Source organism: Hippopotamus amphibius, chromosome 7 (genome assembly GCF_030028045.1).
Source record: "Hippopotamus amphibius kiboko isolate mHipAmp2 chromosome 7, mHipAmp2.hap2, whole genome shotgun sequence".
Classification (NCBI taxonomy): domain Eukaryota; kingdom Metazoa; phylum Chordata; class Mammalia; order Artiodactyla; family Hippopotamidae; genus Hippopotamus; species Hippopotamus amphibius.
The window spans coordinates 75,702,501-75,728,477 of NC_080192.1; the positions used below are offsets into that span (position 1 = coordinate 75,702,501).

At 40.0% G+C, this 25,977-nt stretch overlaps 1 protein-coding gene across 2 annotated transcripts in view; it reads right to left on the minus strand.

The window, feature by feature from the left end:
* Positions 1 to 25,977, minus strand: part of TMEM131 (transmembrane protein 131) — a 209,466-nt gene that overhangs the window by 21,144 nt on the left and 162,345 nt on the right. For both annotated transcript variants that reach the window (XM_057740823.1, XM_057740822.1), the window contains 12 exons: positions 19,044 to 19,196; positions 18,868 to 18,943; positions 18,592 to 18,709; positions 16,645 to 16,783; positions 16,432 to 16,541; positions 15,921 to 15,987; positions 10,156 to 10,307; positions 9,613 to 9,755; positions 8,474 to 8,660; positions 7,270 to 7,455; positions 6,322 to 6,480; positions 5,347 to 5,933 (listed from right to left, as the gene is read on the minus strand). In XM_057740823.1, coding sequence (XP_057596806.1) covers positions 5,347 to 5,933; positions 6,322 to 6,480; positions 7,270 to 7,455; positions 8,474 to 8,660; positions 9,613 to 9,755; positions 10,156 to 10,307; positions 15,921 to 15,987; positions 16,432 to 16,541; positions 16,645 to 16,783; positions 18,592 to 18,709; positions 18,868 to 18,943; positions 19,044 to 19,196 — 2,077 coding nt within the window. The remainder of the gene's footprint in view (positions 1 to 5,346; positions 5,934 to 6,321; positions 6,481 to 7,269; positions 7,456 to 8,473; positions 8,661 to 9,612; positions 9,756 to 10,155; positions 10,308 to 15,920; positions 15,988 to 16,431; positions 16,542 to 16,644; positions 16,784 to 18,591; positions 18,710 to 18,867; positions 18,944 to 19,043; positions 19,197 to 25,977) is intronic.

Genomic DNA, 25,977 nt, shown 5'->3' on the forward strand with positions numbered 1-25,977 from the left:
ATGATATTGGGGGAAATTGGGTAAAAGGTACAAGGGATCTCTCCACATTATTATTTGCAACTGCATGTGAACCTACAATTACCTCAAAAAAAAAAAAAAAAAAAAGTATATGTTTCACTGAAATTTAAAAGCAAAAAGTTCCCAAGGGGTCAGGGCATGTTCATGGCATGGGTACTAATTCTTGCCAAATACGTTAATTCTTTAGGATGCATCAAGTGTTGTTTTCTTTTAAAAACCTAAACACAGGACTTCCTAGGTGGCGCAGTGGTTAAGAATCTGCGTGCCAATGCAGGGGACATGGGTTCGATCCCTGCCCCAGGAAGAAATCACATGCCACCGAACAACTAAGCCCGTGTGCCACAACTATTGAGCCTGCGCTCTAGAGCCCGTGAGGCACAACTATTGAGCCCATGTGCCACAACTACTGAAGCCCACGCACCTAGAGCCCATGCTCTGAAACAAGAGAGGCCATCACAATGAGAATCCCGCGCACCACAATGAAGAGTAGCCCCCACTCGCCACAAGTAGAGAAAGCCTCTGTGCAGCAATGAAGACCCAACACAGCCAATAAAATAATTTAAAAAAGTTAACTTAAAAAAAAATCTATATCCAATAAAAATACTTAAAAAAAAAAAAAAAAAACCTAAACACATTTTTTCTTATGCAAATAATAGGTCCATCTGGCCTGAAAGCAAACTCTATTCCAACTTTTTTCTCAACATGCCAAGGACTGGCTCTCTCATTCTAATATCTTGTCTGCGGAAAATGGGAGATTAACAAATGTCTACCTTATAACCCACCACTGGTCCACCCTATTTTACTCACTAAGCAAACAAAAGGAACATAGTTCATGGAAGTGGACAATGATCTCCTGTCCAATTCTTATATCACACATACACTCTAGGCATAGTTATCTTAAATGACAGGCTGCTGTGAATTAAAATAATATAATTACCAATCCCCTCTGCTTAGACACTTAGGCAATTTCCAATTTTCACTATTATAAAACATGAGGTATGAAAGGTCATTTCCTGATGTTAAATTCCCAGATATAAGCTTACTGGTTTTCCAAGGATGTGTGTGCATTATTTTATCTTTATGGCTTTTGACACACTTTAGAAAACTGGCTGCATTCTGTAATCCATGAATACACAAACTTCTTTTTAACATTAACTACCACTGCAGAGGGAGTTAACTACCCCTTCTCTCTGACTGTGAGAAATGGTACTTTACCGCTCCTTGTGTATGTGCTTCTGCGGTAGGAAGCCTGAGAGAAAACAAGAGGTGCATAGTAGAGTGGGCCTCAAAATCCAACCCGCATTGCTGACAGCTGACAAGCGTCCATCCAGATTCAAGGGGAGAGTATGAAACACTCCCACCCAACTCGGACAGGGGCTGCTTTCTGCAGCTGCTGCATCTTGGAAGATGATAAGGTCAGCTCTCCTCAAAATGACATGTCCGGTTGGTGGACACTCTTAAAAATGGTCAGAATGAAACAGTTTCTTCATTACTTTAAAGCCTAATTAAGTATATGTTTCCTAATAACTGAGTGGATTTGAAACTCTTTACTGACAAAAACCATTTGTCCCTACCTGCAGGGCCCCAGGGGCTAACGTCGGTGGGTACAAGAACATGAGGCAGGCTGCTAAGAATCTGCGACCAAGCACCGCCTGCTGCTGACAGGTCAGGCATCTTCACCTACCAGTGACTGCATATACAGCCACAGTCCCCACAGATGCTGTGTGTGTAGGTGAGGCTGACTGTTTATCTACGAAGCACGAGGCAGCAGGGAGTTAAGATTCAATGTTACAAGGCCAACATACAGCATCTGTGTGAAGAACATTCCTGTTCTCTCTGCAACGAACACACAACGCCCAGTCTATCACCCAGTGTCCTCAGATTCCTCAGCAGGACTTCAATGCCAGCAAGGTCTTTGTTTTTTTCAGATGAACTCTTCCTTTTCCTGCAGGAGAGCAATGCTTTCCTTTGGCTTCAGCTGCCAGGAGTTCTTGAAAGTAACACTTTTCAAAAATTTATAGCAATTATCATATTTTGTTTTATTAAGTTCTGTGCTTAGATAGCTAAGATACTGGTTTAGCCATTAGAAGGTAGAAAAGCATTCTTAGTCAGTGAAAAAATTTTACATCTATCCCAGGAAAGGAATTACTAAAGAATCGGTGGGCAGACCCATACTCTCTTTTGTTCTAGTTCTCCTTGTACCCACAGAAGGTATGTACTATTTGCAGCACTAAGCAGAACCAATAAGGTACATGGGACTAAGACAAAAAGGCTGCACAACCAAAACTTTATGTAGCATACAGTGTTCAATTATTTAGGGTTTTCATAAAAGTATTACATTCAATTAGATTTTGGATTTCTTTATTCTAGAAATAAAATATCATTGATATTCAAGAGCAAACTTACTACAGCTTAATGCTGGGAGAGGATAGCTTGTCTTCCCATTTAGGCATTTCTCTCCACTACCTTTAAGGATAACTCCTTGCTGCCCCAAAACCCACTGGATGGGCCCGGCACCCACCGCCCCTCCAAGACCTTCGTTGGTTACATTCCCCTAGTGGGTGGGGTTATAATGGCTTAACACAGGCTATCCCCAAAAGCTGTGATAACTGTGAAATACAGCATCTGATTCGGCAGTCTGGGTTAGGGCCCAAGACTGGACATTTCTAAAAGCTCTCAGGTTATGTCACTACTGCTGATCCCTGGATTTCAACTTTGGGCAGCGAGGCCTCAGAAGACTCACCCAATACCCTCTCTTCCGGGGCAGGGAGGGGGGCGCTCCACTATGTGGGGGCAGCCACGGCACCTCCCGTCCAGGTGGCAAGCTGACCCCAGAGGGCCTGCCTCCATAGAGCCAACGCTGGCCCTTCTCTCTGCTCACTCTTGGCCAGCATCTCTGCCTGTGCTAGGCAAATCCGGTTAGATTTACTCCAAGCGCTAATTACCTTTGCCTGTGGGACTGTACACAGTAACAGAGGAGGGGGCAGAAAGCACATCAGCTGAGCCCCAGGCTCCACCAATACTCAGCAGATGCCCAGCTTTGGAGGGAGGAGTGTTTAGAGTGGATTTTTAATTTCAGCTCTAAATTCAGTCAGTCTGCTCCCCTGGTGGGCAGCCCAGAGGCAGGAGGGGTGATTGGTCATATCTACGCCCCTAGGACCCCCTACACACACACTACAGTCCTTCACACGCTGCCTGGCCTCGGCAGTGGCATCTGCACATCCCCAGTCTTCACTGAGGAGCCTGGCACCAATGCACGGACACCTTTGGACTCTCAAGCTCCCATCACCCGGGCCCAGGCTTGGTACCGGTCACGATGACAATCTCCTACTAGTCATTCTGAAATCCAAAAAGCTTTCAATGCTCTTCCTCTCCAACTCATTTAGAAATGAAACTTAAACTCTTTGGGTGACACAACTGAAATGAACTGATGCAAGACTTCTTTTATGGTCTCATGAATCACACAGCACATGCATTGTATACCTTTCTGAAAACCTGAATTCCAACACAGTTGGAGTGTTGTTTAAGGGACGGTGGACCTCGATGTCTGTGGCCTCGCTGGTGTTAATGGGCTTTACTTCTGTTACACCCTCACATCTCATTTCCAGGCTGCACCTGAGAGCCTGTTACTGCCCAGACTCGTTTTTCTCCAAAACCGTAAACTCTCATGCCTCCTTTTCACATCTCGGTCTCCTCTCATTCCCTTGTTTCCATCATCCCTGCAATTTGACTTGTTGGATCCCCTGGCTCTTGACTTGTCCACGCTATCCCTGTCTGTGAGCTCCTTCTGGGTTAAGGTCCTGCTAATTCCACACAGCCTGGCACGCCCATCATTCTCCTGAAAACACCCCCATGACATTCTCAGCCTCAGGTCTCTCTGCTGTCCCTGTCCTGCAGAGCACCAACCACCCCATGTTCACTCTTCACCTATGGGCTGCACAGTCAATGGAGAAGAATGACACAAGCCTGAGGGAGGCCACAGTGACCCTTAGCTGGGTCCCCGATGTTGCTGGAGGAGCTGCTCTGCAAATCCAACTCCCATGTCTCATGAAGAAATCTACAGAAATCTCAGCTATTTGGAATTTGATTATTCCAAACTTCCTCTATGTTCCGTTTCTACCCTCTGCTTCCCCTTTGGTCTTAGAAGCTACCAATCCATCTGCATCCACAAACCTGTGGAACATGTGCCCTTTTACAATCTACTGAGCTGGGTGTCACCCCACCCTCATTCCTGGGCACTGGTTGCACCAATTATCTGCTCAAATGCTTCTCCTCTTTGCGGAGTAGGTGGTGTAGTTACGAGCTGAGGGGTTAGGATCGGGCCTGGGCTTGGCTTCCGTGTCTGCCTCATGTAACCCTTCTTAGACTGAGCTTCGACCCTGGAAACAGGGTCAGCGCAGTGCCAATCAGCCAAGCGCACGAGGCACGCGCAGTCGTTTCTGGAACATCAGGAAGTGCTGACACCACCACTGCTCTCAGCTCTACCAGCTTTCTGTCCTTGGCCCACAGATACTTTCAAGCACCATGTTCCCCTATTCTGATCTTCATTAAAAATACTATCGCACAATATATGCATCCTTTCCTGTTGGTTAAAAATTAAGAGAACATGGAAACTACAGATTAAAGAGTAACCTCCCTGCCTTCACTTATGCGCTTCACTCTCCACCCCACCCCCCGCCAAGAAGTGGCCACTGGTAACGGTCTGCTGTGCCAGGTATTCTCCAAGCCACAGTAACCCGGCTTCTAATCTTTCACTTCACAAAGACTATTCCTGACAAGGTCCTCCAGGCTCTGTAGAGCTCAGTTCTACCTCTGCTCTGGCCTTGCTAGGACACACTAACTACATCTGCTACCTGCTTCCTGTCACACTGTCTGTTGGCCTTGCCCGCAGGATTCTGGCCCACTGTCCGTAGTTTGCCAATCCCTGCTCTAAAGCATAGGTTGTGCAGAAATCCTATTTTTAAGTTAAAAGGTAGATGATCTCCATATGATCACTGTGTTAAAAATTATTTTAACAGCTCGGGGAAAAAAAAGCTCAACCTACCACAGTAACACAATAATCACAGGCAGTTCAAAACAGCAGATGTCCAATACATTTCGGAATTTGGTAAGTAATCTAAGAAATACAAATATCTTTTATGACAAGCGGATACCTCTATTTGCATCTTGATATGGAAAAGCTTAAGTCCAAGAGTAGAGATGAACTTGAGCCGGAAGAACACCTACTAAATTAGTTGTTCATCACAACTACAATCACGGTGGCCCCTTACACACGCAGTGGCTCTCCCCTCACGTGTCACACTTTCCCAGCAGTGAGAACACGATTACCTTTGCTTTTCGACAACGGCGAAGGCGGCTGCTCTGTAAACACTTCTAGGGGTGGGGAGTCGTGGTGGTCGAAGTCTTTGTCCATGGCTTCGATGAGACTGGTGATGTCTGAGTCCTCTGAGCTGTGCCGTGTGCTGCTGGGGTGCTCCGGGTGGGAAGGGTGCGTGAGGGGTGCGGGGGACAGCCTCTCGGGCTGCGGTTCCTGGTGCTGAGGCACTGGTGGTGGCGGGGGCGGGGGCGGCGAGTGCGGCTCCAGCGGGCTGTGGGCATGGTGCTGGCTGCCGTGCTGGCTCTGTTTCGCCCCCTTGGACTTCCTGCCTGCTGCGTGGCCCTGGCCCATGGCATGTGAATCTAAGACCAGGGGGCTGGCTTTGCTCGCCGACGGGGCGTTAGTCCTGCTAGAGGTACTCGCGCTGCTTTTGGCTCTGACGTTTTCCACGTCAGCTGAGTTTCTATTGCTGTGACTGCTGTGTGGGTGGACCGACGGGCCACACTGCTTGTGACTCCCTGCACCGGGCCGGGATGCTGAGCTGCCTGCTCCACAGAACCCCCTACTGTGACTGGGGTCACAGCTGAGTGTGTTCAAGCTGAAAAAAGGACCAACTGCAGATCAGTAATAGCAACCTCCAAGATCTAAGATTACAAACATTATTTCATCGGTACCGCCACCGCAAATACGAACTATCCTAAGGAAAAAACAGCAAGACATAGGATACTTTCCACAACCTGACTGGGTCTGTTCTATCAAAAATTCAGGAATTGAGTCATTTATCCAACTAAGAATATGTTAACCCTTATAATAAAAACATGGCATTTGCTGCTATGAGTTCTTCGTAACTGAGAGCTACACACAGGGTATTAAGATCCACCTCCCCCACCCCAGCAAAGATGAAAAGAAGAAAGTTATTTTTTCTTTTAATTACATCGGCCAAATCTATGTATATTGGAGAACTTATTTCCAGCAGGTGAACATACTTTCCTTCAGATGAAATACCAACGATTCTCCTGAGATCAAATGGTCTTCCCACATCAAAGGGAGGGTTTGAGGCCTCAAAGGATAGTCGCCTTCGAAACGGCTCCCAAATTCCTTGAGCTTCTAAATAGGCTGTTCCAATTACCAAAAGAAACAGTGCACTGCAGGGGTACAGAAGTTGGAGAAGTGGGGTTCATTTGTTAGTGCAAGAGTAATAAAATTTGATATTAAAGGCAGAGTTTCTTGGTAAAGTACAACATGATATAAATAACAAAATGCCTGTGACAAGACAAAAAAGCATTAAGGAGGAAAATTTGCATGCTGACTTTTCTAGAATGCCAACATACATGCAGGTTTGTATGGAGGAAATAATTATTTGTATCAGAACAGACACTGTAGGGTACCTTTCCCTTCACCAAGAAGCTCTTATCTTTTAGTTCTAATTCTCTAGGCCAACTCTTTTCCCTTAAAGGATGTGCAGGGTAACTTAGTTCAGAGTGAGCATATCTCGTTCTTAAAAAACATAAACAAATATACCCAAAAAAAAGATGAGGATGCTGAGGCTTTAAAAAGTATTTCTCTTCAGTAATATGTTGCTTAGGTATGACTCAAGAAGAATAAACTATTATGTTGAGTAAATTACATATGCCCAAATCAAGTAACTACCTGGTAAACTATGAGCATTTTTTTCCTTTAAGAAATTACCCTGTACTTAATTTGTATAACAAATTTCAAAGGTAGAAAAGACTTTGGTTTATCGTGTTTGCCACCCAAGAAGGGTTCGGCTCTGACTGCTCCCACTGGCATATGTACGCTTGATGATAGAGGTATGCCTGTTCTGTTCATTGGTGGCTCTCCAGCACTCAGAACAGTGAGGGGCAGACAGTGGGCCCATGATAAACAGTGTGAGGTGAAGCCTAAATACCAACCTCGAAAGAAGACACAAGTACCTCATTATTCCTGAGATGATGATGTACAGAGCCAGCTCCCAGTTGGGCCTGGGCAGGGCTTCTGCACAGGTTGCTAACATATGGTAAGGAAGGGATGCATTCAATACAAATACAAATTCAGAGCCACTGGTTGTTATAAACTTCAGTTCACGAATAACTCTAGAAGCTGTGAAATCAGGAGTAAACCTAAAAGAGAAAGATGGCAGTGAGACTAAAGGTTTTAAAAATATACCACTAGCACTTTAAATATAACCTTTGAAACAGAACATAGAATTTTAGAGTCTGGTACTTTGATTCAACTTTCTCATTTTAAGATGGATAAAGTCTTGTCCTATAACAATTATATTCCGTGGATAACTGGAGAAGTTACATAAAAAGAGAACAATAATCAACTTCCCATAATTATTAATTCAGAAAGTAGTCTCTGAGCTTCCTTCCCTTCCTTTCTCCTTTATTTAATCCACACTCTTCTCCCATGATGTATTCTCAATAATACCTTTTTTGTTTTTTAAAGAAAACAATCCTAGCCCTCCTGAGGTTCATCTCCTGCAGCACTTTCTGCCCTAATTATTTTATTTTTATTTTGTTAACTGTATGCTCCCCGACCACATTATCTGCACCTTGAGGGAAGGTGTCTTATTCCTCACTGAACCTTCAGGTGCCAAGTGTTTTGCCTTACATGGAGTAATGCAGTTACTTACAAAGTAAGTGTCCACTGAAGATCATGAAATTATTCAATTAAGGGGACAGAGGTTACATTTTATTACATAAACTTTATAACATAACAAGTTAACGGTTAAAATATGCTGCAACTATTACCGATGTAGGCATTAAAACTGTCTTCTGACTAAAGTACCACATATTTGTACACACTGTGCAACATGGAAAAACTGCATGTGTGTGACACAGGTTTCTGCTTTGCTGCTGAGACTGACCTTATATTCAGTTTCCTACTCAATCTTGAAAATAATTTTGAAAATGGTTTCTCAGATTATCTGATCCACTTTGGACTTTCACAATTTTGAAAACAAAGATAGGAAGAAATAACCAAAGATTAAGTGAAAAAAAATCACGTGAATATATTTGTTGATAAAGACCTTTTCTCGTGAGTATGAAAACGTATCTTAGCATAGAGTTTGAACAACTCTAGTATAAAAAGTTAATGAGAAGTTGGTGATTCATTACCTTACAAGAAAATACTTACAAAATGATTATGTCTTTAGAGGCATTGGCACTTAGTGCAAATTCTTGACAATTGACAACTTTAAAGCCATATCCCTCACATGAGTACCCACTGACTTCAATGGTTTCTATGTGAATTTGAAGTTGTCCTGTATTCTCTACTTTAAATGTTCTTTTCAATGTGAAATTTGGTTCTCTTAGTTTCAAACCTAAAGGAAAAAATAAGGAGTATAAATCTTGCCATGCTGTGCTCCAGGTCCAAGGATAATACATTCTTCATGAATGTGTCCCAGAGATGATGAACAAGCTCTTCAGGGCAAAGAGATCAGCCACCACCCAGATGTCATCAGGAAGTACTCTACTTTGTTAGGTTGTTTTAGACCGCAGAAGTTTAATTTTGCAGGAAGTCCCCTACATACAAACGATTTAGGTTCCAAAAGTGCGTTCCAAAGTCCAATTTGTTCGTAAGTTCAACAAAGTTAGCTTAGGTACCCAACTAACACAATTGGCTAAATAGTTCTGTACTGTAATAGATTTATAATACTTCTTACACAAATAATACATAAAAAACAAATACAAGAAATGAAAACGTTTCTAATCTTACAGTCTAGTACCTTGAAAAGTACAGTAGTATAGTACAACAGCTGACACACAAAGGCTGGTAGCGGTACCAGCTATACCACTGCTTTTACACTTGCTTTTGGACATCCTGGGCTTGAACTAAAGATACTGTCCTACCATACTCTATACAGCACTGTACAGTAAAGTACACAAAAGCACAACCACGTGCAGCGGATGCAAGCACGAGACAATGTATGCCAGACACGTGAACTAATTTATGTGATTGGACATGTGAATGCATGTTTACATCTTTGAAAGTTCGCAACTTGAAGGTTTGTATGTAGGAGACTTACTGTGCTTTACTTTTCACATTCAGTGTAAATCATCTAAGGCATGCAATGAATACTGATACTTTAAATTTTTTTAATATCAAAAGCAAATAACTCTGAAAGCAAGTCAGGGTGTTTCCTTAAAATCTTAAATATCCATCACTAATATACATACGTGCACATGTATAAATACTACTCTTGTTTTTGGAATTATTTACTGTTGAAAACAAATGCTGAAATTTGTGCTCTTGGATATGACAGGAATACTCACTATCTGTACAGTCTTTTAATAATGCTTCTGTGATTTTAAAGCGTAAGGAGCTCCCTGGACCTGGAAGCTTGCCTGCCACCTTCAAGTTCTCGGTTGTTCCTTGTCCTTGGACCATCACAGCATCCATCACAGTCAGGTTATTTCTACATAAGAACAAGAACAACAGATTTCCCTTCCATTAAATACACACAATCTTTTGATCTGTAACTTTTACTTTATAAACCATGTAAAAATTAAGAAACTAAATTTAATGGTGAAACATCTGCACTTGAAAAATTTAAAAAATTCACACAAAGAAGAGCAAGAGTTTCTCACTTCCAAGAGTCACACGTGGTATAGGAAGACACTATTCAGGTCTTTCAGCCAAAAATATAATCACAAAGGTATGTTTCATGAAGCATGGTGGGTGCGTGTGTGTGTATTTTGGACAAAATGAATACTCTATTTCATAAATAAATTAATGCAAATATTAACACTGAAACAAATCAAGAAAGGACTCCAAATAAGTGCTAAGTCAACCCACACTTAAATCACAGAACATACCTGATTATGATTAGGGAAGAAACAGTTCTATTGTGAATTGGAGTAAACTTTACTTTGACAGATTTCTTTTCTCCAGGTTTTAAAATTAGGTTTAAGATTAAATGTCGGGAGAGGCCCTCTGTAAATCCTGTTGAACTTTGCAGTGGATGAGCCTTGAGTTGTTAAAATAAACAGGAGTTATTAGCATATTCTCTGGAAATTTTTTTTCCCTTTCACCCCAACCACAGCCCAGTATTAGTTCCTCAAATTGATTGACTATATAAACAATTTTATCCCTGATGATTTAGACGGTGGACAGCTGGCAAGCAGAGCTGGGCAACCAGTGATGACACTACATATTCTGCATTAAGTCCCCAAAAGCCCTTTGTTCCCCAGGTCACCAAAGTCTTCATGTTTGTACTAAGTACTTGTTTTTGTGTACAGATCTTTTTATTTTTAAACTTTAAAAGTTTTGAAACATGACACAAAAACAGAAAAGGACACAGACCTAAGAGATGAGTAGCTCAATGTTTCAGCACAAAGCAAACAGCTGTGTAACCAACACCCAGCAGCCTGACGTCCTACCAGTGCTGTCCCCCCTTTTGGTCACTGTTTTCCTGTCCCTCTCTTCAGAAGGGTATCAGCTGGAGGATCACTTAAGGCTGCATCATTTTATTTGTAAAAACATTTCCAATTCATATCAGTCTACCTTTGAATTTTGTTTTGAAAGCTAAGCCCATAATTACTGTTTCGTAAACACTTGAAGATTTAAAGTTCAAATAATAGTTTAGTTTAATAATCAAAATATGACTTCTTGATAGTCAGTTACAGATAAGATTAAAAAACATTTTTTCTTATTTAAAAAAAATCATAGTTCACATAAAGTTACACTGTTCTGATTTCAAGTAACATTAAGTTTAAATTTTTTTTGGTGGGGGGGAGGGTTGGTAGTACTTGGATATAAATGTCCGTGGCTCCACATGGCCCTGCTAACTTGTGGAAGGAGAGTGAATTTTGTATGATTTTCTACTATATACAGATCCATCTACTTCAACAGTACGATTCTACAAACATTCTACAAACATCACTTCACAGTCAGTAGACTCTGTGAAGCACACTACATTTTTACTCTCACTTCTGAGGCAAGTATTTTTTCCTGCATCAAAAATTCTTCTCTGTCGATGTCTACTAGGACAGCCATGTTCCGACTGCTCTAAAATGGTTAGTGAACAGGTTCCCTTTACATGAACTATTCTGAGTCACTGATGAACACATTATGCATTATACATATACTCCCAACAAACAACTAATTTAAACTCTGATGACTTGGAAAATACTTTAGGATGCTGTGATGTCTCTGGGATATCACTAAGGCCCTCAATAATTCTCAATCATTTTTGTAGTGGTGGTTCTTAAAGAGGGAATTCATGGACCCCTGGGGATCTCAGAGGTCTTTTCAGGTGTCAAAACTATTTTCATAACACCAACAGATGTTCTTTGCCTTTTTTACTGTGTTGACATTCGCACTGATGGTCAGTCAGCAAAAGCAATGGTGGGTAAAACTGCTGACCCTTTCGCTAGAAGCAAGGCAGTGGTATCAAACTTCCCCGGTAGCCACTGCCTTCTTCACTGCCATGCACTTGCAGTTAAAAAAAAAAGTGTTACTGATTAAGCAGTAATAAATATTAATCTTATGACACGTGCCTTTTTAGTACCGTGTGATAAAACACGGTGCCTTTTCAGTACCGTGTGATAAGCCTTGAGCACGTGACTTTTTAGTACCGTGTGATAAAACAGAGTATGCACGCAGCGCCCCCTGCAGCACACTGGACTATGCTGTCTGGAAGAGCTATCGTTTGAGATGCCAACTGAACTAGCTCCTTCCTCAGGGACACCATTTATATTTGAAGAAACGACTGACAGTCAATATATGGTTATTCACCTGATGTTTTACCAGTTCCTTCTAAAAGGGTTTATCTTATAGAGTTCAGCAGACAGAAAATTCGGGGATCTGAGTTAAGGACTCTCTCTCCCTTGCTCTCCACATCCATTCAAATGTCAGGTCATCCATGTTCAACTTCTATATATCAAGCGTTCAAATTCTCCTTTGCTTTCCTATTGCATCGATTAGTTTAAAGTCATACCATTTTTGATTAGATTTAGTGTAACAGCTTTCTAATCTTCCACTTCATACTGTGCTACATAATAACCCCTTTACATACAAATTTCCCCATTATGTTTCCTTAGACAACGTTCCTCTATATAAATCATGCCATGTATGCCTACATTCTAAAAATGTATGTGGACATGCCATTTTAAGAGTAAGATTTATTCCTAATGCATTGAACAAAATTACTTGATACATATATTTCACCTAACATATATATATGTGTGTATATATATAGTTATTCAGACTGGAGTATTTAGTAGACATTTCCACGAAAATGAAGTGCATCTGTTCCTTTAAGGAAAACAACTGAAGCATTTGTGCCAGTGGTAAAATTCGAGTGTTTGAGCAAAATTTAGAATTTCGACCCTGTGAGCTTGAGCGCTTCCCAACAGTGAAAGAATTCCCGGATGAGATTAGTGGTTTTAGGAATGAATATGACTTTCTGGATACTGCAGAGTGAACTGTGTCAACATTTGCGAGCTCTGTATATCTTACTGAACTAATGACTGATGTATGGTGTTATAATTAACCAAAAAGGCAATTAAGATACCCCTTTTTGCAACACATGAATGTGTCAGGTCAGGTCAGATATTTACCATATACTTCAACCAAAACAATATATCATAAGAGACTGAGTGCATAAGCAGATATGAGAATCTATCTGTATATTAAGTCAGAGAGCCACTGAAGAGCTCTGTAAAAATGTAAAACAATCTCCTCTCCTTGCAAAATGTTTTTTTTAAAGAATATGTATCTGTTTTTTCATTTTTATATTATCTGTGTCAAACAGAATGGGCTTATTATTATTTTAAATGAATTAAGACCAATATTTTAATGATCTTTCAGCTTTAATTTCTAATATAGTAAATTCTGACAGATGTAACCCACACAAACAAAAAACCTCTTTGGAGTCCTTAATAATTTTTTTTAATTGAGATAAAGTAGAAATCCTTAACTATTTTTCAGACTGTAAAGGAATCCTGAGACCAAATATTTTGAGATCCACAGTTTTATAGCACTGTAGAGAACTATGACAGAATTTATCCTAAGCTCACCCAAAGACCTCCTCAGCATTTCTTATTTAGAATAAATTTCTGAGGTCTAGAGCATTCTTATTCATTTTGCTATCTCTCGCAGTACCTACATCTTGTAGGTACCACTAAAGATTTGGTAAGCTAACAAAGGTAAATATTAGGTCATTTATTTCTTATGTGTATTTCCTCTCTTATAAAAGCAGAGTGAAAGAATTTGTGGTTACTGAGCTTTCTAGATATTTGGAGTCTAGATAATCTTGAACTTATTATGTTGGCATTTTATGGATGGAAAAAGCAAAATAAAAAAGATTCCAAGAGAAGGGCACAGACTAGAATATGAGACTGTCTAAATTTCAGTCTAGTGTTCTATCTATTATTCAGCAGAAAAAAAAAAACACATTGAAAATTACTTTTTTTTAAAAATTACTTTCTTACATAAGATTGACATAAAAATAGACTTATAAAAACTATTCTACAAAGGCTTGCCTAATATATGCCTTATAGATTAAAACACAAAGCTATGGGAAAGAACATAAATACTCTAAGAACTATAAAACATCTGGCTGGACAGGTTAATTAGTGACTCCTAACCAGTAATGACCATGTGTTGTAAAAGTATGGGCAATAACTCTGGACTCTGAGAACTAGATCTGAATTTGGCTCTGCCAGTTATCACAGGTATGAACTTGGGCAAGTTACTTCCTCTCCCTGAGCTTTGTTTTTCCACCACCAGCAGAACAAGGGAAATACTTATCTCTTAGGGTGGTTAGTAATAGCTGGCTGCTGTGATGATTACACACAATTACACACGTGAATGCACCTGGCACAACACTCTCACACATTAGGTGCACATGAAATACTGAAAACCTTCCCCTTGCCTTTCTTTCCCGCCTGGAGAGCCACAGATTGACTCCTCTAGTCAACATTCACTGAGGGCTTCCTATTCCAAGCAACCCATTTAAAGACTTCCATGTCGGTTTGTTTAATCTGTTCAAAAACTTTGTAATAAACAAATTATTAACCCCACATTACAAGAGAAGAAGCTGAAGTTTGGCAAGGTTTATTTACTTGGTTGAGGTGACTAAGCTAGTATGTACCAAGCCATGATTATTCCAGGAGCCAACCTCCCTTGTTCCAAATGGGAGCATGATGGGAAGGCATCCTGGGGCTACTTGACAGACTGGGATCCGTGCTCAGCAAGAGCCCACAGCAAGGAGAGGAAGGAAGGGGCCATTGACTGTTTTCACTCAAAGTAATTCAGATGATGAAGGATTAACTAAATTCTTACTCTCATTCATTCAACACCTTTCGTATTATAAATGTGGGAAGATATCAATCAAGATAAATAGAAGACAAGCCCGCAAGGAGCTTATACTCAGATTTGGGAAACACAGCACCATATACCAAAAAGAAGACAAAAAACAAAGTTAACATGGGTGTAAATGAAGAGTCAGGGAGAACTGGAAAGTTGAATTGGTGCAGGCTTCACAGTCAGCACAGCTGGTGTGAACAGGCTGTTTAAGGCTGGATGAGATGTGGCCCAAGTCTCGAGGCCAAGAAACTTGGGCCAGTTTGCAGGTGGCTTTAGTTTCAAGTGCTAATTTCCTGACTGATGCAGGCCCTACACATTAAGTTCCTTTTTTAAAAAATTTATTTATTTATTTATTTACTTATTTCATTGGCTGTGTTGGGTCTTTTTTGCTGTGTGCGGGCTTTCTTTAGTTGCAGTGAGTGGGGACTACTCTTCGTTGTGGTACGCGGGCTCCTCACTGCCGTGGCTTCTCTTGTTGTGGAGCATGGGCTCTAGGCGCGTGGGCTTCAGTAGTTGCAGCACACGGGCTCAATAGTTGTGCCTCACGGGCTCTAAAGCACAGGCTCAATAGTTATGGCGCACGGGCTTAGTTGCTCCACGGCATGTGGGATCTTCCTGGAGCAGGGATTGAACCTGGGTCCCCTGCATTGGCAGGCGGATTCTTAACTACTGCGCCACCTAGGAAGCCCCACATTAAGTTGTTATATAATCATGAGTGGTTACTGTCTGCTCAGCCTGGCTCATATGATAGAGAATATTTGGTCCTGGAATGAACCTGTTTATTTATATACATTTATTAGTTCAAAAATACCTGTTGAGTGAAAACCACGTATACTACTATGCTAAGTATGAACACAACTAGCCGTGGGTCTGGCCTTCGTGGAGCTTACAATTTTATTAGAAAGTATCCAAAATAAAAATTTAAATGACCAAGCTCAATATTTTGAGACTTAATGAAAATACATTATTTATCAGTATATAACTCATCTACACACTCTCAGAGGTTCTGGCAGCCATTATTATAAACCTTCATGAGCTTAATGTTTAATGCCCACATACAGGAGCTTCTACCCAGGGTGTCTCATGGCGATCTAAATCCCACCCATCCCTCTTAGGCTTTTTGCCTCTAAAATAATTATTGGACTACTTGGACTTCTTCAGTAACTTGCCCTTCAGCCAATTTAAGGATGGTCAATATTTTTCTTCCACATTTGCACTGGTCATATCATAGAATTACTTCTTTGGAATAGTATGAAGTTTGAATACTTACACTGTTTCTGAAGACTTGGAATTCTAGTGTTCTTAAATCTATCTTTGCCACTTTACTTAAGTTAAACCTGAAATAAAAAAATGTACACATATTTCTTTCTAAATAGCATCATAATTAAAGGGGTTACAGAGTAATTACCAAGGCTGTGCTTATCTTTTGGCAGATTTTGAGATCAACATTATCAGGTTAACAGCCTTCAAAAAATAGCTTCAACTTACAGTTAATATTTTGTTCACTTTTTAAAACTAAAATATTTGAAAGGCTCTGCTTACTTCCCCTTTATAATATTTTAGGAAGGAGTGCTACATTATTTTTTCTTAAGCTGGAGGCTTTTCTAGATGCTTAATATAATATCCATCTCTCCCCAGACCTTCTCTCAACTTCAGCTACAGATGCAGAATTTCTCCAAGCCCAATCTATTACTGTTTGAGCTGCATGAAAGTTTTAAATGTATAAAATAATAATTCACTGTTAATATGGAAGCATTCTGATGATCTATAGCAGTGCTTACCTTGATATTAACTTATCTACAAAGACGGAAGGGTTGGAATATAAGGCCAGAGGAATAAACTGAATGTAGACAGGAACATCTGCAGGATTTTCTAATGTAATGTCTTCTTCCTTAAACAAAGTAAGTGAAAGATTTCCACTGTTAAAAGTAAGAGCAGATACTTCATAACCCTTTTACAGATTTCCCAGAACCGATGTCACTCTGAATACTTACTGAAGAGCAGTTTGTATTAGTGAGGGGAAACCTCACGTGCCGGGGTGAGCTGAGGACGGACGGCCAGGAGAGCTCGGCAGTGATTTTTGACAGTATGTTTTTTTGAAGGTCTGTATTTACTTCAAATATAGCACTCAATCTAGAAAAAACAATTTTTAAGTCAATCAAAATGAAATATTTGAGTTTTCTGAACACAGGAAATTCTATTAGGTTTGTATACTTGAGAAATTTTATTTGCTCTAATATTTTACTATGATTTTCATAGAGACATGTATGAAGATGTCTCTGTTTTGGCACAAAAAGCTGCCAAAATATCTACCACTAATCGCCTGTATTGTTTTCATACTGAATACAAAAGGCAAAAGGCAGGCATGTTTAGATAACATGGGGACCCTAAAGGATCTTTCCACTGTACATTTAGTGGAAAGATCCAGACACCAACAGCAGGCAAATATTCTCAGTAGAACTAATGAGAAGGCAGTGCAACGCTTGGCATACGGCTTTTTCCCCACTTGAGATAAAAAACAAAACAAAATTTTGATACGCAATGAAGACGTCAGTTGAAGACATAACACGTATGAGGAATGTGTGCAGATATATAGAGTTAAGAGCAACATTCAGGACCTCGTTTGAATATTTCCCTACTTATGAGTGTTTATAAGCCAGCTCTTTAGAACTCAGAACACATTCCCTAAGGAAACAATGTTATAAAGGGGGCTAAGGTCCCTGGGCCCAAACATTGAAGCCTATTTTATCCCACAACACCACTGAATTATGATACCCTAACACTGGTGAGAGTACTGGTTGTATAAGATGAGTAACAAATTCTCTGTAACATGCACACTGAGAAGGTAACACAAAGGCAGGAGCAGGGAGAATGCCACATTCACTGGGACACAGTGGCACAGGGCAGGCAGGGAGCCTGGGTCTTTAGTAGCGAAACGTGAGGCTCACAGAGAGGAAGGCAGGGGTTTCGGTGGGTGGGAGGTGAAGAGGTTTCTTGGCAGGTGAGCCTAGGGCAGCACTATAAGTATTCAAAATTGGATGTTAAACTAAGGAGGAAACCTGTATATTATAATGTCCACTATGGACATGTAGAGGACCAAGAAGAGTTCAAATTAGTGTTCTCTTAGTGAATTCATTAGAAGAAGTCTCTTTATACTAATTTTAACTATTTTAAAGTTAAAATTTAACTCTTTTGCCTTAAGGAAACCTATCACAGCAGATAATTCGGATAAATAGAAACCTGCAGATTTAATCATTTGTGGCTTGAAAATTTTACAGTACTATAAATTGGAATATCGTGATGACAAATACATTTCAAATTAGCCAATGGAGAAGAACAGTTTTCATCAGTTTGCTAGTCAAATTCTCTTCTGAAGTACACAGAAAGATCAAATTTCTATACTGCCACATAGGTGTGTCTTTGCTTTTGAACTCAGGTGTGGTACTGGTTTGTCATTCGGACATTTTCGGAGCCCATCTGAACAGGCCCCCATGCGCCCCTAACTGCTCAGCTCTGGAAAGGGAGGAGGCAGTTCTTTTCACCAGGAGCAGAGATACTCCTCCTCCTGTGAGGTTAAACCCAGAAAGTGTTTTCCTAGCCTTTAACCAGGGTCAGTGGTAGGCAGAAACTTTCTTTCTCATGCAAATGGCTGTGTCTAAGGTAAATACAGAAGTCATCCTACACAAGGACAACTTCATCAAGTTTCTTTGACTTTAAGGAAGCATCTAGAATACTGGAAAAAAAACAAAAATGGTAGTATGCATACTTCTGAGAAATATACATTTACAATGGCAATTCAAGATGCTGCGTTATAATTTTCTGAAGATTAGGCATATTTTCTTATCTATGCAGAAATAAAATAACCTAATACAAAAATAAGAAAGTCACATTTCAAACTGATAAAGAGAGCTAAAATACTTAAATGCAGCAAAACCACTTACCTATGACCCAAATTTTCCTTTATTCCCATCCATCCTTTGAACAGGCTTTGATGTAAATCCCAGTCGGCATCCCACACATCTTCCTGCATGGCTATACCAGGCTGTACTCTGGGTTCAGCTAAACCAAGGAGACAAATGGTTATGACATACTCAGCCCTTCAAATGATTTCTATAGCATCAAGAGATAGGGATAGACTTTAACAGTGGCAGCCTTTCACTGAAGAGTATTTTGGGGAGGGAGTGAAGGGTATGAAAGAGAATGGCAAGATAACTTACATTTAGACAGAAATGGCAGGCCAACATAGCAATGATCCCCACACTGCAGTCCAGGATCAAAATAAATGTTTGCAATCTATAAAGAGGCACAGGAGAACCATGAGTCCCAAATCCACAGAAGGTCACAATCACAAAGTGCTAATGGATGGGAATTAGCAAACATAACATTTTCAAACCTTTGATTTTTTCCCTGGCTCCAAATCTTCCTTATTGCCCCGTAATCGTTTGTAGTAAAATCGTACATCTTCTGATAAAGATCGTATTTGTTGGATCTTTACCTTCTGTGAGAAGGAATTCATAATATTTAAACTCTGATGAACTATTTTCCCCTGAAGGAAGAAAACAAACAAACTCATCTGTAAATGGTGGATTTTCTTCAGGACACACACTTTAGAGCTGACAGACATATTTCTAGGAAACCAAAGTTCAAAGGACATTTATAATTTTCAAAAGCTGATAAGCTTTAATTTGTAACCAGAGCCCCTCCTCCAAATATATGTATTTTGTTGTTGTTTATATGGCCTGTTACAGAGAAATTAGCAGGACAAATCTCTGCAATCTTGTAAAAATGAATTACAGTAAAAATGTTAACATACTAACAAAGGTACAGAGCTAGCTCTGAATAAAGGAAACAGTCACTGTCAGTTTGTTAAGAAAGGTTTGCTTTTACCAAGGCCAGGTTGCCTTAAAAGTATCCAAATTCATGACGAAATAACTGAATTCTAAAATCCAAAGCTAAACAAGAACAAAGAAAAAGTATTTTCTTTATAAAAGAAAAATACTGTTTATGCCAAAAAGAAATTAGACATATTTTTAAAAACATAGGTTATCAAGCATCATATTAAAACAGCATACAGATAAAATCATTAAATTACCAATGATTGCACTTATCAGCTACATGCTTCTCCCTATGATAGGTTACCAGATTTTTTTCTTTCTTTTTAAAAATTTATTTTATTGAAGTATAGTTGATTTATAATGTTGTGTTGGTTTCTTGGTGTACAGCAAAGTGACTCAGTTATATTAATACATGTACATACATTCTTTTTTATATTCATTTCCATTATGGTTTCTCACAAGATACGGAATATAGTTCCCTGTGCTATAGAGTAGGACCTTATTGTTTATACATTCTACATATAACAGTTTGCATCCGCTAATCCCAATCTCCCAATCCTTCCCTCCCTTCCCCACTTCCCTCTTGGCAACCACAAATTTTTTCTCTATGTCTGTGAGTCTATTTCTGTTTCACAGGTAAGTTCATTTGTGTCATATTTTAGATTCCACACATAAGTGTTATCATATGATATTCGTCTTTCTGTCTGACTTACTTCACTCAGTATGACAATCTCTAGGTCCATGCATGCTGCTGCAAAGGGCATTATTTCATTCTTTTTTTTGGATGAGTAATATCCTACTGTATATACGTACCACATCTTCTTTATGCATTCATCTGTTGATGGACATTTAGGTTGTTTCCATGCAGTAGCTTGCTCTTTTTTTTTTTTATTAACTTTTTATTTGTTTATTTTTTACAATAAACTGCATATATTTAGAGTGTACAATTTGGTATCCCAGTCTCCCAATTCGTTCCCCCCCCAACCCTCCCCGCTTTCCCCTTTGGTGTCCATATGTTTGTTCTCTACATCTGGGTCTCTATTTCTGCCTTGAAAACCGGTTGATTTGTACCATTTTTCTATAGGCCACATATATGTGTTAATATACAATATTTGTTTTTCTCTTTCTGACTCACTTCACTCTGTATGACAGGCTCTAGGTCCATCCATGTCTCTACAAATGTCCCAGTTTCATTGCTTTTTACAGCTGAGTAATATTCCATTGTATGTACGTACCACATCTTCTTTATCCATTCATCTGTTGATGGACATTTAGGTTGCTTCCATGTCCTGGCTATTGTAAATAGTGCTGCAATGAACATTGGAATGCATGTGTCTTTTTGAATGATGGTGTTCTCTGGGTACATGCCCAGTAGTGGGATTGCTGGGTCATATGGTAGTTCTATTTTTAGTTATGCAAGGAAGCTCCATACTGTTCTCCATAGTGGCTGTATCAGTTTACATTCCCACCAGCAATGCAAGAGCGTTCCTTTTTCTCCACACCCTCTCCAGCATGTACTGTTTGTAGATTTTCTGATGATGCCCATTCTAACCGGTGTGAGGTGATACCTCATTGTCGTTTTGATTTGCATTTATCTAATAATTAGTGATGTTGAGCAGCTTTTCATGTGCCTCTTGCCCATCTGTATGTCTTCTTTGGAGAAATGCCTATTTAGGTCTTCTGCCCATTTTTGGATTGGGTTGTTTGTTTTTTTGATATTGAGCTGGATAAACTGTTTATATATTTTGGAGATTAATCCTTTGTCTGTTGATTCATTTGCAAATATTTTTTCCCATTCTGAGGGTTGTCTTTTCATCTTGCTTATAGTTTCCTTTGCTGTGCAGAAGCTTTGAAGTTTCATTAGGTCCCACTTACTTATTTTTGTTTTTATTTCCATTATTCTAGGGGGTGGATTAAAAAAGATCTTGCTGTTATTTACGTCGAAGAGTGTTCTTCCTATGTTTTCCTCCAGGAGTTTTACAGTGTCTGGCCTTACATTTAGGTCTTTTATCCATTTTGAGTTTATTTTTGTGTATGGTGTTAGCAAGTGTTCTAATTTCACTTTTTTACATGTAGCTGTCCAGTTTTCCCAGCACCACTTATTGAAGAGGCTGCCTTTTCTCCATTGTATAGTCTTGCCTCCTCTGTCTTAAATTAGTTGACCATAGTTTATCTCTGGGCTTTCTATCCTGTTCCATTGATCTATATTTCTGTTTTTGTGCCAGTACCATACTGTCTTGATCACTGTAGCCTTATAGTATAGCCTGAAGTCAGGAAGCCTGATTCCCCCAACTCCGTCTTTCCTTCTCAAGATTGCTTTGGCTATTCGGGGTCTTTTGCATTTCCATACAAATCGTAAAATTTCTTGTTCTAGCTCTGTGGAAAATGCCATTGGTAATTTGATCGGGATTGCACTGAATCTGTAAATTGCTTTCGGTAGTACAGTCATTTTCACAATGTTGATTCTTCCAATCCAAGAACATGGTATGTCCCTCCATCTGTTTGTGTTGTCTTTGATTTCCTTCATGAGTGTCTCATAGTTTTCTGAGGACAGGTCTTTTACCTCCTTGGTGAGGTTTATTCCCAGGTATTTTATTCTTTTTGTTGCAATGGTGAATGGGATTGTTTCCTTAATTTCTCTTCCTGATCTTTCATTGTTGGTGTATAGAAATGCAAGAGATTTCTGTGTGTTAATTTTGTATCCTGCAACTTAACCAAATTCATTGATGAGCTCAAGTAGTTTTCTGGTGGCATCTTGAGGATTTTCTATGTATAGTATCATATCCTCTGCAAACAGTGACAGTTTTACTTCTTCTTTTCCAATTTGGATTCCTTTTCTTTTTCTTCTCTGACTGCTGTGGCAAGGACTTCCAAAACTATGTTGAATAGTAGTGGGGAGAGTGGACATCCTTGTCTTGTTTCTGATCTTAGAGGGAATGCTTTCAGTGTTTCACCATTGAGAATGATATTTGCTGTGGGTTTGTCATATATGGCCTTTATTATTTTGAGGTAGGTTCCCTCTATGCCCACCTTCTGGAGAGTTTTTATCATAAATGGGTGTTGAATTTTGTCAAAAGCTTTTTCTGCATCTATTGAGATGATCATGTGGTTTTTATCCTTCAGTTTGTTAATGTGGTGTATCACATTGATTGATTTGCGTATATTGAAGAATCCTTGCATTCCAGGGATAAACCCCACTTGATCATGGTGGATGATCCTTTTAATGTGTTGTTGGATTCTGTTGGCTAGTATTTTGTTGAGGATTTTTGCATCTAAATTCATCAGTGATATTGGTCTGTAGTTTTCTTCTTTTGTAGTATCTTTGTCTGATTTTGGTATCAGGGTGATGGTGGCTTCATAAAATGAGTTTGGGAGTGTTCCTTCCTCTGCAATGTTTTGGAAGACTTTGAGAAGGATGGGTGTTACCTCTTCTCTAAATGTTTGATAAAATTCACCTGTGAATCCATCTGGTCCTGGACTTTTGTTTGTTGGGAGATTTAGGCTACCAGATTTTAAATAAAAAATTATATGATTCAAATAATCATCAATAAGAATATTATAATGTTTTACTTTCTTTTGTTTGAATACAGAACCAGAATCTTATAACCTGATTCCTAGCCATTTGAAGAAGTCTCTAAAATGATCAGATCCGCTGGTCTAATATTTGGTATTAAAAGAGAAAGAAGTTAAGAAAATGCACAGTAAAAAGAGTTGAATGATAGTGAGGTTAAGACTAACACTCATCATTTACAGTCTAACCAGAATAGAAAGACATTAGAGGGTGGGGATGCTGCTGTGAGGATAAGAATGTAAGAGCAGAAAGCAAAAGCCTATGCTGAGTCCTGGCTTGGCCTCCACCCAGCTGTGTCTTCCTGGCAGTTACCTGGTTTTCATGAACCTGCAATAACTACTACTCTTGTGTCCACCTCTTGTCTCTCTGGGGTATGGTGGGGATCAAAAGAGGTAACAAATACAATAGCTCATTTTGTACTGGTATTCAAATATGAAGTATTAAACTAGGAGTTATTTGAAATGTTTATTCTGAAGTACTATTTTCATCACTTGGCTCTAGTATTCTCCACCTGGTAAGAGACTTTACAGAATTTCGTAATTGTTACGGGCTGAATGTTTGTGTGTTCCGCCACACTCATATGTTGAAATCCTTATCCCCACTCCCCTGCCCCCAGCCATGTGATGGTATTAGGAGGCAGGTCCTTTGGGAGATGATGAGGTTTTGAGGGTAGAGCCCTCATTAATGGGATTAGTGCCCTTAAAAGAAGAGACACAAGAGCTTGCCCTCCCTGTCTGCTCTTCTGGTTATGTGACGATACAATGAGAAGATGCCCATCTGCAAACCGAGGAAGTGGGCCCTCACCATACACCAAATCTGCTGGTGTCTTGTTCTTGCGGACTTCCCAGCATCCAGAACTGTGAGAAATAAATATTTGTTGTTTAAGCCACCCAATTTATGGTAATTTGTTATAGCAGCCCAATTAAGCCCAATTATTAAGTTAATTTGTAATTCCAAGCAAATATCCGTAAGCCATCTGAAGATATTTTTCAAAAAAATTTATTAATTTATTTATTGGCTGTGTTGGATCTTCACTGCTGTGTGCAGGCTTTCTCTAGTTGTGGCAAGTGGGGGCTACTCTTCATTGTAATGTGTGGGCTTCTCATTATGGTGGCTTCTCTTGTTGTGGAGCATAGACTTCAGGTGCTCGGGCATCAGTAGTTGTGGTGCACGGGCTCTGGAGTACAGACTCAGCAGTGGTGGTGCATGGGCTTAGCTGCTCCGCGGCACTTGGGATCCTTCCAGGGATCAAACCAGTGTCCCTGCATTGGCAGGCGGATTCTCAACCACTGTGCTACCAGGGAAGTTCCCATCTGAAGATATTTGAAAGCTTAATCTGAAGTAGTGCAAACCCAACACTTTGTTTTTATAGATGCCTTCTCATTTACTCCAGCCAGGGGCCTTTCACTACGTCACCTACTGAATTATCCCTTTCAGGATTTATGCAGGGATTAAGGAGCTCATGGATTGAAAAGGCAACTGAAGGAAGGAAAAAGGTTCTTTTGGATAAATAATGAAGTCAAGCATTCTGTTTAGTCAGTGCAAAGTGGAATGATAAGAAGACAAAGATTTAATTAAGATCCAAACTTAAGTGAGCTAAACCTATTAATTCAAATTTATACTTTTAAGGAGCTAAATTTTGAATTCGGGTTTTATCGTATAGACCATTACGATTTTGCAATGTACTGTTTCTCTTAACCTATCAGGTCTTCTACCACAGGTAAGAGACACTTCCATCTGCTCCAAGGGGCCCTGAATCAACTACATTATCTTCCTGCAAATGGTCACCTCCTGGTTTCCCCGTTTCTTTCCTTCCTGTTCCCCAGGCTCCATCTCTACATCATATTTTTGAGTCCTCTACCCACCTACCTGTACCTGTTTCCATTAGTATGACCTCCTCAAGATATTCAAGCACAGCTCAGATGGTTCACCTGAAAAGTCTCTCACCTATGTTCTCCTTTTCATCATTTTGTGCCTACATCCACCCATTTTCTACTAGATACCTGCTACTTGGGGTAAAAGATCCTTTATCACTTTCCCACCAGATCTCAGAGTTTCGTTGGGGAGACCAACACATAAGGCAATGTTTATAGCACAATGTGAGGCCCGCTGCAAGAGATGATTTCAAATTGTTTCAGGAGCACATGTGAAATAACTAGTACTGTCTAGTGGAGTCAAGAAATCTTCAGAGAAAAGATGACAATGGAACTGGATCTTGAAAGATGTATAGGAGTTCTTGAAGGTAGGAGAGGAGGAAGGGCATTCAAAGTAGATGAACAGCAACAATGTGTGGCGGTATGGAAGGGATTTACTGCCTCTGACAAAGCTCGAAGCTCAAACGTCCCTTCTTCGCTTTCCTTGTGGACAGTGGCCAGAGTCTCTGGGTTGGCCTCCAGGCACACTACTGCTACTCCCAGATGTGTCCTACATTTACTTCTGTCAGACAGCCAACCTTGAAAGCTCAGCTCTGATGATGTCCAGCCTCTGCTCAAAAACTTTAGGTTTTCATGGACTTAAGTGCATTGCATTTTTTTCATGTTATCACTCCGAGGTACCATTTCATCTTCTCTCTTGAAACTTCCCTGCGTTCTTGTAAAACTGGGCAACTCACCACTGCCTAAAGCCATTTCAGACTTCGCTGCCTCTGTGTCTCTATCAGGTTGTGCCCTGGGCCCTGAATGCAGTTCTTGCCACCCCCTTGTCTATCGCTGCCAGAAGACATTCCCAGCCAGTTTACATGACACCTTCATCAATTAGATATGTATTTTCTTCATGGCATGTTATTTTCACAATTTTTAGGGCAATTTCTACATCCTACTCTATGTCTATGAATCATGGGCCCTTTTCTCATTCTAGATTGAAAACTTTTTGAGAGAAGGGACTATTTCTTATTTCTCATTATCTGTCCTAAAGAAGCTGGT